The sequence below is a fragment of the Oncorhynchus mykiss genome, chromosome 24 (assembly GCF_013265735.2).
Source record: "Oncorhynchus mykiss isolate Arlee chromosome 24, USDA_OmykA_1.1, whole genome shotgun sequence".
In the NCBI taxonomy this organism is placed as follows: domain Eukaryota; kingdom Metazoa; phylum Chordata; class Actinopteri; order Salmoniformes; family Salmonidae; genus Oncorhynchus; species Oncorhynchus mykiss.
In genome coordinates, this window is record NC_048588.1 from 31,102,723 (window position 1) to 31,118,481 (window position 15,759).

General features: G+C 41.9%; 1 protein-coding gene across 5 annotated transcripts in view; it reads left to right on the top strand.

Annotated features, from left to right (window-relative positions):
- LOC110503393 (roundabout homolog 1) overlaps positions 1-15,759 on the top strand; it is a 528,269-nt gene that overhangs the window by 394,881 nt on the left and 117,629 nt on the right. For all 5 annotated transcript variants that reach the window (XM_036961725.1, XM_036961721.1, XM_036961723.1 and 2 more), the window contains one exon: positions 3,321-3,478. In XM_036961725.1, coding sequence (XP_036817620.1) covers positions 3,321-3,478 — 158 coding nt within the window. The remainder of the gene's footprint in view (positions 1-3,320; positions 3,479-15,759) is intronic.

Below are 15,759 nucleotides of genomic sequence, written 5' to 3' on the forward strand. Positions count from 1 at the left end.
ATCTCAGCGATGGCCAATTAAGTGCTTAAAGGGTTTAGGCAGGAATTTGTTGGCTGTCAGGAAGTTGATGTTTCCTGGCGTGAGCCTATCTTTGATCTGTGTGGGGCGGACGGAGGTGGAGGAGGTGACTAGAAGCAGGTTCAGGGGGAGTAGGTGGAGGGAGGGGGAGGAGGTGCACCATGGTGACTAGGAGCAGGTTCAGGGGGAGTAGGTGGAGGGAGGTGGAGGAGGTGCACCATGGTGACTAGGAGCAGGTTCAGGGGGAGTAGGTGGAGGGAGGTGGAGGAGGTGCACCATGGTGACTAGGAGCAGGTTCAGGGGGAGTAAGTGGAGGGACGTGGAGGAGGTGCACCATGGTGACTAGGAGCAGGTTCAGGGGAAGTAGGTGGAGGGAGGGGGAGGAGGTGCACCATGGTGACTAGGAGCAGGTTCGGGGGAAGTAGGTGGAGGGAGGTGGAGGAGGTGCACCATGGTGACTAGGAGAAGGTTGAGGGGTTAGTAGGTGGAGGGAGGTGCACCATGGTGACTAGGAGCAGGTTCAGGGGAAGTAGGTGGAGGGAGGTGGAGGAGGTGCACCATGGTGACTAGGAGCAGGTTCAGGGGGAGTAGGTGGAGGGAGGTGGAGGAGGTGCACCATGGTGACTAGGAGCAGGTTCAGGGGGAGTAGGTGGAGGGAGGTGGAGGAGGTGCACCATGGTGACTAGGAGCAGGTTCAGGGGGAGTAGGTGGAGGGAGGTGGAGGAGGTGCACCATGGTGACTAGGAGCAGGTTCAGGGGGAGTAGGTGGAGGGAGGTGGAGGAGGTGCACCATGGTGACTAGGAGCAGGTTCAGGGGGAGTAGGTGGAGGGAGGTGGATGAGGTGCACCATGGTGAATAGGAGGGGTTCAGGGGGAGTAGGTGGAGGGAGGTGGAGGAGGTGCACCATGGTGACTAGGAGCAAGTTCAGGGGCATGACAATGAGATGGTGGAGAGGAGAATATTCTGGTCGTATTCCACACACACACACATGCACACACGCACGCACGTACGCACGCACACACACACACACACACACACACACACACAGTCAAACAGATTCAGAAACACACACACACAGACGCACATGCACACGCACACGCACACACGTACACACACACACACACAGACACACACGCACACACACACACACGTACTCGCACACACACACACACACACACACACACACACACACACACACACACACACACACACACACACACACACACACGTACACACACATTCACATGAGTATAGACACATACAGGGTCCACTTAGAGCATTGGGCCAGTAACCGGAAGGTGGATCAAATCCCGAGCTGACGAGTTAAAAATCTGTCATTCTTCCCCTGAGCAAGACAGTTAACCCACTGTTCCCCAGGCACCGATGACATGGATGTCAATTAAGCCAGCCCCCCGCACCTCAGAGGGGATTCAGAGGGGTGGGGTTAAATGTGGAAGACACATTTCAGTTGAATACATTCAGTTGGACATCTGACTAGGTATCCCCCTTCCCTTTCCATACACAAACACTCATAAACTCATAGCCAGGACCATCATACACAGGTACACATTGTGCTGACCCTGCATACTTTAGGCTGAGTAGAATTTCAGCCTGTAGTTTATGAGAGCATGGTGTGTGTGTGTACAGACAGATACACCCGAGCTGGGAAAGTGATTACTGGCACGCCGTCTATAGATGGAGGGTTGTTGGTTTTTCATTACCTTCTGTCCTCTCGTAAATCTCTCCAGTTTATCTTCAACACTACCACTGGGGAGGCAGAGCTAGGCTTTAGCTAGGTTCTGACCCTCTGATTGCAGCCCCACAACCATCCTGCCTCTCAGCTTTTACAATGTTGCTGTGATATACATACTTTTCCATATTGTTACTGGACTGAGTTACTGGGGTATACATTTCATAGAGTGTTAAGTGCACTACTTCTGATGACAAGTCTAGTCAAAAGTAGTGCACTTTGTAGAGCATAGGATGTGGTTTGTGTTCTATTCATTTAGTCTAGATAAAGGACACTGTCTCTAATGTCCGTAGTGTTTATATGATGCTGTGATACTATCATGCTGTTGTCAAGATGAATGAGACAGCTCACGTATCATTGGTTCCCATTAAAACAGCATTTCCCTCTGTCACATTAGCTCAGACGCTGTTGTTCTCATCCATTAGACATTAGACAGGGATGCACAAGCTCCTACACCCCCACACTAATGGGCCTTTTAACTGGGAAAATGCATCTCTGAGTGACTATAGGAGCGGGTTTGATGTCAGCGAGGGGAGTGGTATATATTGCAGCGCTTCCCAATCCGGTTGTGAACCCTGTACAACAGCCGTGTTTAAAGTGGCAATACCTGTAGATGGGTTGTAATGCAAACATAGGCTCCATCAGTCAGTGGCAGGGTTGTGTGGATAAACAGGAAGTGAAAGTGACGCGATGATGAAGAGGGGATGATGTGTGTGTCTGGAGGCGTTTCTTATACCCCACGTCAGAGTGTGTCACTCACACACTCATTAGGCTGACATAGAGAGACAGTGTTAGGTGGTAATGAGGGGAGATGATAGGTCAAAGTGTGTCACTCACACACTCAGTAGGCTGACACAGAGAGACAGTGTGAGGTGGTAATGGGGAGATGATAGGTCAAAGTGTGTCACTCACACACTCAGTAGGCTGACACAGAGAGACAGTGTGAGGTGGTAGTGAGGGGAGATGATAGGTCAAAGTGTGTCACTCACACACTCAGTAGGCTGACACAGAGAGACAGTGTGAGGTGGTAATGGGGAGATGATAGGTCAAAGTGTGTCACTCACACACTCAGTAGGCTGACACAGAGAGACAGTGTGAGGTGGTAAAGAGGAGAGATGACTGGTCAAAGCCGCTCATGTGTGGATGCACACATGTTTATCTCATTGTCAACAAGGCCTTGTGGGTAGGGGAAGACACTCCAATCTGTGGCCAGTGGTCCAGCCGTTTGTGGTATGACGATCCCTGGTCCTGTATAGTCTCCTCTGATAGAAGTGGTCACTGCGGCCATGTCCACGTGGTGACGAATCGGTGACAGTACCCAATTATAGGTTATGATAACACAGTAGCGGTTTCCTTTTGTCATTATGTTGTTGCTGTAGATCAGTGCTGTGGTCTGTAGATGGTACAATGCATCTGAGTGAGGTATGTCAAATCTACGTTCCTGTCTAACTGGAGTGGCTGGTTTTGGTGTTATTATGCCCTTTGTGTCAAAGCTCATCTCTGCCGCTGCTGAACTCACGGTAACCCGTTTCTCTCCATCTCTTTCTGCAGTACTACGTGATGACTTCAGACAGAATCCTGCAGATGTGATGGTGGCAGCGGGCGAGCCTGCAGTCCTAGAGTGTATGCCCCCTCGCGGGCATCCTGAACCTAGCATATCCTGGAAGAAGGACAGTGCCAACATCGATGACAGAGATGAACGAATCACTGTGAGTGGAACTGGTTGTGTGTGAGATTGAGCTGTCATGTTCATCAAAGTATTTCATACCATATTAATGTCAGTGTTAACCTCACAATGATTGATTTGTCCCCTGTTGTTTCACCAATAATGATTTATAACTCCAAATCAGCAAACTGTAGTTGTTGTAACATTTAATGAGCGAGTCTCATAATTAGTCTTGATTCATTAGTCAAGCAGCAACATTGATTAGGATCCTGCTGAGTAACATCAGCCAGTCGAACAAACACTCACTGCTATGATGAAATGAAAAAGTTCCTGAAAAAGAGGAAATTTGGTCTCCGCAGCGCTGAGGGATTGGAGACGTTCCCTCTCTATCTGATTTATTCAGCGTTCAAGACCAGCCACCAATTCATCTGTTTTAATTCAGAGTGTAGTGAAGGGATCAGCAGTATCAATCACCCCCCAGCTGCTGGTGAGTAGAGCAGTGGAGAGCTGACCTTGATGGGCCCACCATATGCCTATATACCACATTCCCTGTAGAGAGTTACATGGTGGAGAAGTGATGGTGTGTTTGTTCGCTCTGAAAGGCTGAGTGTGTAGGGTGGATGGAGCTTCAGTCAGCTGCTAGGGATGGACAGAGAAGAGGATAGTAAGAACATGGGTCTGCGTGGGTTATGATCAGATGTTGAATCATGTTTGACTCTTCAGTCTACCATTTGCTAATAACATCACATTGGACATTTGGCCAGTAGGCTGATGATTTAGCCAGGCCCAGAAGGGATCAGTAAGGATGATTAGCCAGGCCCAGAAGGGATCAGCAAGGATGATTATCCAGAACCAGAAGGGATCAGTAAGGATGATTAGCCAGGCCCAGAAGGGATCAGTAAGGATGATTAGCCAGGCCCAGAAGGGATCAGCAAGGATGATTAGCCGTGCCCAGAAGGGATCAGTAAGGATGATTAGCCATGCCCAGAAGGGATCAGTAAGGATGATTAGCCAGACCCAGAAGGGATCAGTAAGGTTTAATAGCCAGGCCCAGAAGGGATCAGTAAGAATGATTAGCCAGGCCCAGAAGAGATCAGTAAGGATGATTAGCCAGGCCCAGAAGGGATCAGTAAGGATGATTAGCCATGCCCAGAAGGGATAGATTAGGATGATTAGCCAGACCCAGAAGGGATCAGTAAGGATTAGCCAGACCCAGAAGGGATCAGTAAGGATGATTAGCCAGGCTCAGAAGAGATCAGTAAGGATGATTAGCCAGGCCCCGAAGGGATTAGTAAGGATGATTAGCCAGGCTCAGAAGAGATCAGTAAGGATGATTAGCCAGGCCCCGAAGGGATTAGTAAGGATGATTAGCCAGGCCCCGAATTGATCAGTAAGGATGATTAGCCAGGCCCCGAATTGATCAGTAAGGATGATTAGCCCCAGGCCTTAAAGAGATCAGTAAGGATGATTAGCCCCAGGCCTTGAAGAGATCAGTAAGGATGATTAGCCCCAGACCTTGAAGAGATCAGTAAGGATGATTAGCCCCAGGCCTTGAAGGGATCAGTAAGGATGATTAGCCAGGCCCGAATTGATCAGTAAGGATGATTAGCCAGGCCCGAATTGATCAGTAAGGATGATTAGCCAGGCCCGAATTTATCAGTAAGGATGATTAGCCATGCCCCGAATTGATCAGTAAGGATGATTAGCCCCAGGCCTTGAAGAGATCAGTAAGAGATCAGTAAGAGATCAGTAAGGATGATTAGCCTCATGACACTGTGTTCCTCTCTGGGCATGTTATGGTACATGAAAATGATACAGCTCCATCCTGAGCCCAGAACGCCCAGCCATGGATGTGTTCAGTACTATTGATGTGACAGTTGATACAGCTCCATCCTGAGCCCAGAACGCCCAGCCATGGATGTGTTCAGTACTATTGACATGACAGCGGACACAGCTTCATCCTGAACCCAGAAGCCCAGCCATGGATGTGTTCAGTACTATTGATATGACAGCTGATACAGCTCATCCTGAACCCAGAATGCCCAGCCATGGATGTGTTCAGTACTATTGACATGACAGCGGACACAGCTTCATCCTGAACCCAGAACGCCCAGCCATGGATGTGTTCAGTACTATTGATATGACAGCTGATACAGCTCATCCTGAACCCAGAATGCCCAGCCATGGATGTGTTCAGTACTATTGATATGACAGCGGACACAGCTTCATCCTGAACTCAGAACGCCCAGCCATGGATGTGTTCAGTACTATTGACATGACAGCGGACACAGCTTCATCCTGAACCCAGAACGCCCAGCCATGGATGTGTTCAGGACTATTGACATGACTGAACACTGCCTTAGGGTGTTCTCCTAATCACAGCTCTTACTCATAAACAGCGTGATAGCCTGTCCCCCGCCCTCAGCCGCCCACTAGCTGCACCGGGGGAAGATGAAAAAGAAGCGGCTGGCAGTTTCACAGCATAATTGAAAGCGCATAATCTGGTGGAAATTGAATCAAATCATATCTGTCTCTGAATTCAGCCAGCAGTTACTGATAAGCACACAGCCTCTGCATCAACCTTGGAACTAGTTTATTGGCAGTGGTTGCACATACACAACATTACATGTGTGTGTGTGTGTATGTAAGTGGGTGTGTGTGCGCCACTGTAACTTTGTTGGGACCTGTCATTTCTCCCTATGTGAGAACAAAGCCTGCTCTCTCCTGTCATCAGGGTTGCTTCACTCAAAGACACCTCGCCCATAATGCCCCTCCCCTGACCCAGTCCCAGCTACACCCTTACTCTCAGGCTCAGTCAGGCTGACACACATGCACACACACACACACACACACACACACACACACACACACACACACACACACACACACACACACACACACACACACACACACACACACACACACACACGCACACACACGCACACACACACACAGACACACACACACAGACACACACACACTGTTCATCAGCATGGAAACAATACCCTCATCAATCAATGGCTCTAGAGAGGTGGTTTGAGGACAGAGCAGAGCAGGTGTGTCTAACTGCCCAGGGATCGTAGGTGTGTCTAACAGCCCAGTGATCGTAGGTGTGTCTAACTGCCCAGTGATCGTAGGTGTGTCTAACTGCCCAGTGATCGTAGGTGTGTCTAACTGTCCACTGATCGTAGGTGTGTCTAACAGCCCAGTGATCGTAGGTGTGTCAAACTGCCCAGGGATCATAGGTGTGTCTAACTGCCCAGTGATCATAGGTGTGTCTAACTGCCCAGTGTGTCTAACTGTCCACTGATCATAGGTGTGTCAAACTGCCCAGTGATCATAGGTGTGTCTAACTGTCCACTGATCATAGGTGTGTCTAACTGCCCAGTGATCATAGGTGTGTCTAACTGCCCAGTGATCATAGGTGTGTCTAACTGCCCAGTGTGTCAAACTGCCCAGGGATCATAGGTGTGTCTAACTGCCCAGTGCGTCAAACTGCCCAGGGATCATAGGTGTGTCTAACTGCCCAGGGATCATAGGTGTGTCTAACTGCCCAGTGTGTCTAACTGCCCAGTGATCATACACATGGCCTTTCCCATAATGAGGTTTCACTCTGTTGAAACAGAACACATTTTGCTAGCCCTGCTGTTTATATGCTATTTCCACAATAACATCCTCTCTGTGTTGTGTGTGTCATTATCTGCAGTGGTCTGTGAAATTTCATTGTAAACCAGTATTTGACTGGTTATGTCCATAGCCTGAATTCTGCAGAGCTGGGCCTTGGGAGGGAATGACAGCACACAACAACCGTCTGGTTAGGGAGAGATTTAACAGTGCTGTGTGGGATGTGTCCCTTCCTCACAGAATGACTGGTCCCACATGGACACTTAAAACGGCTCTACACATAAACCAGGGCCATCCAGGTGTAACGGACTGTGCTGACGGACGGGTGAATGGGCGGGCTGATCTGTGAATGCCAATCAAAAGCAGCGTGATGCCCTGTGCTGTATGCCCGTCAGAGTGGCTGTGTCAGTGGTATGGCATTAGAGCTGAGGCTGGGCCAGAGGGAAGATGGGCTGGGACAGGGAAGAGATGAGAGGTGACGGGAGGACATGCATGTGGATGTGGATAACAGCTGAGGAGGCTCTTCAAAGAACTCCAGCACTCTACGTGGACTTGTTGGAACGGCTGGGATGGGATTATTATATTTTTTTAAAATGTTTATTTCACCTTTATTTAACCAGGTAGGCCGGTTGAGAACAAGTTCTCATTTACAACTGCGACCTGGCCAAGATACAGCAAAGCAGTGTGACAAAAACAACAACATAGAGTTACACATGGGATAAACAAATGTACAGTCAATAACAAAATAGGAAAATCTATATACAGTGTGTGCAAATGTAGTAATGCATCATGCAAACGAATTGTAAAATATACCATACTGTAGTTGTGTTACTGTTTCTAGTGCAATATGCTTTGTTATTGTACAGATATGGTTGTACATTATTAGAGTAATGAAAGGAGTTAGCCAATTACCATATAAGTAACAATTAGCTACATGGTTTGGCATCATGCCAGATGCATGGTACCTTGGCACGTGCTTTGTATTTTCATGCAACTTCAACTTGAAAGGTATAATGTACATCTACAATGTCGATTTGAATTGAATACTAAAGTATATTCTTTTCTGTATTTTGCAGTTTCACAACATAAACGTTTTCAATATATTCATTCAAGAAAAGTCACGCCTTGGGAGTTTTATTGAAGACTTAGTTGTTAGCTATCTGTCTAGTTTTGCATGAGAACGCAACTCAAGGGCAGAATAGAAAGAAACGAAAAACAGACTATTTACAGACTGTTAGCAGGGGCAAGACAAACACATGTCTGACTGCTACGCCATCTTGGAATGGGCTGGGATGGGATGGGCTGGGGTGGAATAGGATGGGCTGGGATGGGGTGGAATAGGATGGGCTGGGATGGGCTGGGATGGGGTGGAATAGGATGGGATGGGCTGGGATGGGCTGGGATGGGGTGGAATAGGATGGGATGGGCTGGGATGGGCTGGGATGGGGTGGAATAGGATGGGATGGGATGGGATGGGATGGGCTGGGCTGGGATGGGGTGGAATAGGATGGGATGGGATGGGCTGGAATAGGATGGGATGGGATGGGGTGGGGTGGAATAGGATGGGATGGGCTGGGATGGGATGGGCTGGGGTGGAATAGGATGGGCTGGGATGGATTGGGATGGGGTGGAATAGGATGGGATGGGATGGGATGGGATGGGCTGGGATGGGATGGGGTGGAATAGGATTGGATGGGATGGGCTGGGGTGGAATAGGATGGGCTGGGATGGGATGGGCTGGGGTGGGATGGGATGGGGTGGAATAGGATGGGATGGGCTGGGATGGGATGGGCTGGGGTGGAATAGGATGGGCTGGGATGGGATGGGCTGGGGTGGAATAGGATGGGACGGGATGGGATGGGATGGGATGGGGTGGAATAGGATGGGATGGGATGGGATGGGATGGGCTGGGGTGCTATGGGGTGGAATAGGATGGGATGGGCTGGGACGGGATGGGCTGGGATGGGGTGGAATAGGATGGGATGGGATGGGATGGGCTGGGATGGGGTGGAATAGGATGGGATGGGAAGGGATCGGCTGGGGTGGAATAGGATGGGACGGGATGGGTGTGAGTTAAAAAGAGGAGACATGACAAGTGGGAGTCTATTAAACACCAGAGAGTCAGAGACATCAGACATCACAGGATGAAGAAAGGAAGAGAGCCCTGACTCCTCCTATCTATGTTATCCTTGCCCCCTGACTCCTCCTATCTATGTTAGCCCTGCCCCCTGACTCCTTCTATCTATGTTATCCCTGCCCCCTGACTCCTCCTGTCTAAGTTATCCCTGCCCCCTTGACTCCTCCTGTCTATGTTATCCCTGCCCCCTGACTCCTCCTATCTGTTAGCCCTGCCATCCCTGGCTCCTCCTGTCCATGTTAGCCCTGCCATCCCTGGCTCCTCCTGTCTATGTTAGCCCTGCCCCCTGACTCCTCCTATCTATGTTAGCCCTGCCATCCCTGTCTCTATGTTAGAAAGCTATGTGAACAAGGCGGTGAAATGCTTTATAGTCTATTCACACTGAGATCTCTGCACTGGGCTGTTGTGGTGACACAGCCGCCACAGTCAATAAACAGACACACAGCAAGGGTATTTTTCTTTGTCAAACCGCTACTCCACTGAGAGCAGATGGAGGCATTTGTCACACCTGTGCAAAACAGGTCTGTCAAGGGCATGAAGGCCTTATAATGGAACAGAACAAAAAGGCATCCAGCTCAACAGTTTGAGGCGAAACTAATTTGATGTTGCTGTATGGAGGGAATCAGTCAGCACTGGGACAGACTGCAGACATGCCCTGTATTGTCTTCCCACTCTTTTGTTTAGTAGTTGAGGGTGATTATCGGCCTAGAAAATGAAATGCTGCATGAATGCAGCCACAACGCATGCTGAGTCTGGGTTTCACACTATCAGCTTTACCAAAAGACGGTGTTGGGATAGAGCCATCTCCCTGTGATGCAGGATAATGGTCAGATTGTTTCTGCCTTCAGCAGCCTCCTGTGGAGGTGATATACACAGAGACAAAGAAAGGTGCAGAGAGAAAGGAAGGCCTCTCCATTCACACGGGCCCATTCCAGAGGCCCCCTGTTGTCCAGGCCCTCTAAATATGCCTGAGCGGAATGGGACAGTGCCACCTCCACGCAGAGGTGGGAAAACTGATGGAGTGGATCCTCATGTCAACGGCCCTATGGGACCTCAATGGGATCTCCAGTCCACCTCCCTCTTTCTGCCCTACGTGGTCTGACATGACCTGACCTTGTGCCTTTGTGAGTGTCCCAGTGCTTTAGCTGTTAAGCCCTCCCTCAAACAAACAGTAACATAATGATACTTCAAACAAACAGTAACATAACGATACTTCAAACAAACAGTAACATAATGATACTTCAAACTAACATTAACATAATGATACTTCAAACAAACAGTAACATAACGATACTTCAAACAAACAGTAACATAATGATACTTCAAACAAACAGTAACATAACGATACTTCAAACAAACAGTAACATAATGATACTTCAAACAAACAGTAACATAACGATACTTCAAACAGTAACATAATGATACTTCAAACAGTAACATAATGATACTTCAAACAAACAGTAACATAATGATACTTCAAACAAACAGTAACATAACGATACTTCAAACTAACAGTAACATAACGACACTTCAAACAGTAACATAATGATACTTCAAACAAACAGTAACATAATGATACTTCAAACAAACAAACATAATGATACTTCAAACAAACAGTAACATAACGATACTTCAAACTAACATTAACATAATGATACTTCAAACAAACAGTAACATAATGATACTTCAAACAAACAGTAACATAACGATACTTCAAACTAACATTAACATAATGATACTTCAAACAAACAGTAACATAATGATACTTCAAACAAACAGTAACATAATGATACTTCAAACAAACAGTAACATAACGATACTTCAAACAAACAGTAACATAATGATACTTCAAACAAACAGTAACATAATGATACTTCAAACAAACAGTAACATAATGATACTTCAAACAAACAGTAACATAATGATACTTCAAACAAACAGTAACATAATGATACTTCAAACTAACATTAACATAATGATACTTCAAACTAACATTAACATAATGATACTTCAAACAAGCATTAACATAATGATACTTCAAACAAACAGTAACATAATGATACTTCAAACAAACAGTAACATAACAATACTTCAAACAAGCATTAACATAATGATACTTCAAACAAACAAACATAACGATACTTCAAACAAACAGTAACATAATGATACTTCAAACTAACATTAACATAATGATACTTCAAACAAACAGTAACATAACGATACTTCAAACAAACAAACATAATGATACTTCAAACAAACAGTAACATAATGATACTTCAAACAAACAAACATAATGATACTTCAAACAAACAGTAACATAATGATACTTCAAACAAACAGTAACATAATGATACTTCAAACAAACAGTAACATAATGATACTTCAAACAAACAGTAACATAATGATACTTCAAACAAACAGTAACATAATGATACTTCAAACAAACAGTAACATAATGATACTTCAAACAAACAGTAACATAATGATACTTCAAACAAACAAACATAATGATACTTCAAACAAACAGTAACATAATGATACTTCAAACAAACAGTAACATAATGATACTTCAAACAAACAAACATAACGATACTTCAAACAAACAGTAACATAATGATACTTCAAACTAACAGTAACATAACGATACTTCAAACAAACAGTAACATAATGATACTTCAAACAAACAGTAACATAACAATACTTCAAACAAGCATTAACATAATGATACTTCAAACAAACAGTAACATAATGATACTTCAAACAAACAGTAACATAATGATACTTCAAACAAACAGTAACATAATGATACTTCAAACAAACAGTAACATAATGATACCTCAAACAAACAGTAACATAACGATACTTCAAACAAACAGTAACATAATGATACTTCAAACAAACAAACATAATGATACTTCAAACAAACAAACATAACGATACTTCAAACAAACAAACATAACGATACTTCAAACAAACAGTAACATAATGATACTTCAAACAAACAAACATAATGATACTTCAAACAAACAGTAACATAATGATACTTCAAACAAACAAACATAACGCTACTTCAAACAAACAGTAACATAACGATACTTCAAACAAACAAACATAATGATACTTCAAACAAACAGTAACATAATGATACTTCAAACAAACAGTAACATAATGATACTTCAAACAAACAGTAACATAATGATACTTCAAACAAACAGTAACATAATGATACTTCAAACAAACAGTAACATAACAATACTTCAAACAAACAGTAACATAACGATACTTCAAACAAACAGTAACATAATGATACTTCAAACAAACAGTAACATAATGATACCTCAAACAAACAGTAACATAACGATACTTCAAACAAACAAACATAATGATACTTCAAACAAACAGTAACATAATGATACTTCAAACAAACAAACATAACGATACTTCAAACAGTAACATAATGATACTTCAAACAAACAGTAACATAACGATACTTCAAACAAACAAACATAATGATACTTCAAACAAACAGTAACATAACGATACTTCAAACAAACAAACATAATGATACTTCAAACAAACAGTAACATAATGATACTTCAAACAAACAGTAACATAACAATACTTCAAACAAACAAACATAATGATACTTCAAACAAACAGTAACATAATGATACTTCAAACAAACAGTAACATAACGATACTTCAAACAAACAAACATAATGATACTTCAAACAAACAGTAACATAATGATACTTCAAACAAACAAACATAACGATACTTCAAACAAACAGTAACATAACGATACTTCAAACAAACAGTAACATAATGATACTTCAAACAAACAGTAACATAATGATACTTCAAACAAACAAACATAACGATACTTCAAACAAACAGTAACATAACGATACTTCAAACAAACAAACATAACGATACTTCAAACAAACAGTAACATAACGATACTTCAAACAAACATAATGACACTTCAAACAAACAGTAACATAACGATACTTCAAACAAACAGTAACATAATGATACTTCAAACAAACAGTAACATAATGATACTTCAAACAAACAAACATAACGATACTTCAAACAAACAAACATAACGATACTTCAAACAAACAAACATAACGATACTTCAAACAAACAAACATAACGATACTTCAAACAAACAAACATAACGATACTTCAAACAAACAGTAACATAATGATACTTCAAACAAACATAACGATACTTCAAACAAACAGTAACATAATGATACTTCAAACAAACAGTAACATAACGACACTTCAAACAAACAGTAACATAACGATACTTCAAACAAACAAACATAATGATACTTCAAACAAACATAATGATACTTCAAACAAACAGTAACATAACGATACTTCAAACAAACATAATGATACTTCAAACAAACAGTAACATAACGATACTTCAAACAAACAAACATAATGATACTTCAAACAAACAGTAACATAATGATACTTCAAACAAACAGTAACATAACGATACTTCAAACAAACAAACATAATGATACTTCAAACAAACAGTAACATAATGATACTTCAAACAAACAAACATAACGATACTTCAAACAAACAGTAACATAACGATACTTCAAACAAACAGTAACATAATGATACTTCAAACAAACATAATGATACTTCAAACAAACAGTAACACAACGATACTTCAAACAAACATAATGATACTTCAAACAAACAGTAACATAATGATACTTCAAACAAACATAATGATACTTCAAACAAACAGTAACATAACGATACTTCAAACAAACAGTAACATAACGATACTTCAAACAAACATAATGATACTTCAAACAAACAGTAACATAATGATACTTCAAACAAACATAATGATACTTCAAACAAACAGTAACATAACGATACTTCAAACAAACATAATGATACTTCAAACAAACAGTAACATAATGATACTTCAAACAAACAGTAACATAACGACACTTCAAACAGTAACATAATGATACTTCAAACAAACAGTAACATAATGATACTTCAAACTAACATAATGATACTTCAAACAAACAGTAACATAACGACACTTCAAACAGTAACATAATGATACTTCAAACAAACAGTAACATAATGATACTTCAAACAAACATAACGATACTTCAAACAAACAGTAACATAATGATACTTCAAACAAACAGTAACATAATGATACTTCAAACAAACAGTAACATAACGATACTTCAAACTAACATTAACATAATGATACTTCAAACAAACATAATGATACTTCAAACAAACAAACATAACGATACTTCAAACAAACAAACATAATGATACTTCAAACAAACAGTAACATAATGATACTTCAAACAAACAGTAACATAATGATACTTCAAACAAGCATTAACATAACGATACTTCAAACAAACAGTAACATAATGATACTTCAAACAAACAAACATAACGATACTTCAAACAAACAAACATAATGATACTTCAAACAAACAGTAACATAATGATACTTCAAACAAACAGTAACATAATGATACTTCAAACAAGCATTAACATAACGATACTTCAAACAAACAGTAACATAATGATACTTCAAACAAACAAACATAATGATACTTCAAACAAACAGTAACATAATGATACTTCAAACAAACATAATGATACTTCAAACAAACAGTAACATAATGATACTTCAAACAAGCATTAACATAACGATACTTCAAACAAACAGTAACATAATGATACTTCAAACAAACAAACATAACGATACTTCAAACAAACAAACATAATGATACTTCAAACAAACAGTAACATAATGATACTTCAAACAAACAGTAACATAATGATACTTCAAACAAGCATTAACATAACGATACTTCAAACAAACAGTAACATAATGATACTTCAAACAAACAAACATAATGATACTTCAAACAAACAGTAACATAATGATACTTCAAACAAACATAATGATACTTCAAACAAACAGTAACATAACGATACTTCAAACAAACAGTAACATAATGATACTTCAAACAAACAGTAACATAATGATACTTCAAACAAACAAACATAATGATACTTCAAACAAACAAACATAACGATACTTCAAACAAACAGTAACATAATGATACTTCAAACAAACAGTAACATAATGATACTTCAAACAAACAGTAACATAATGATACTTCAAACAAACAAACATAACGATACTTCAAACAAACAAACATAATGATACTTCAAACAAACAGTAACATAATGATACTTCAAACAAACAGTAACATAACGATACTTCAAACTAACAGTAACATAATGATACTTCAAACTAACAGTAACATAACGACACTTCAAACAGTAACATAATGACACTTAAAAACCCCTGGTCCTCTATACTGCCAATGTGACCCTTCTCTTCCCTTCCTATCCCTTCCCTTGTCTTCTCTTTAAAAGCTGTTTTTATTCTGAATATCAAACAAGAGTTGCCCCAGAATGCCTCAGAACACCTGAGGAATCAGTGGAGTGTGTTCATGGATGCCAAGGAAAGCCAG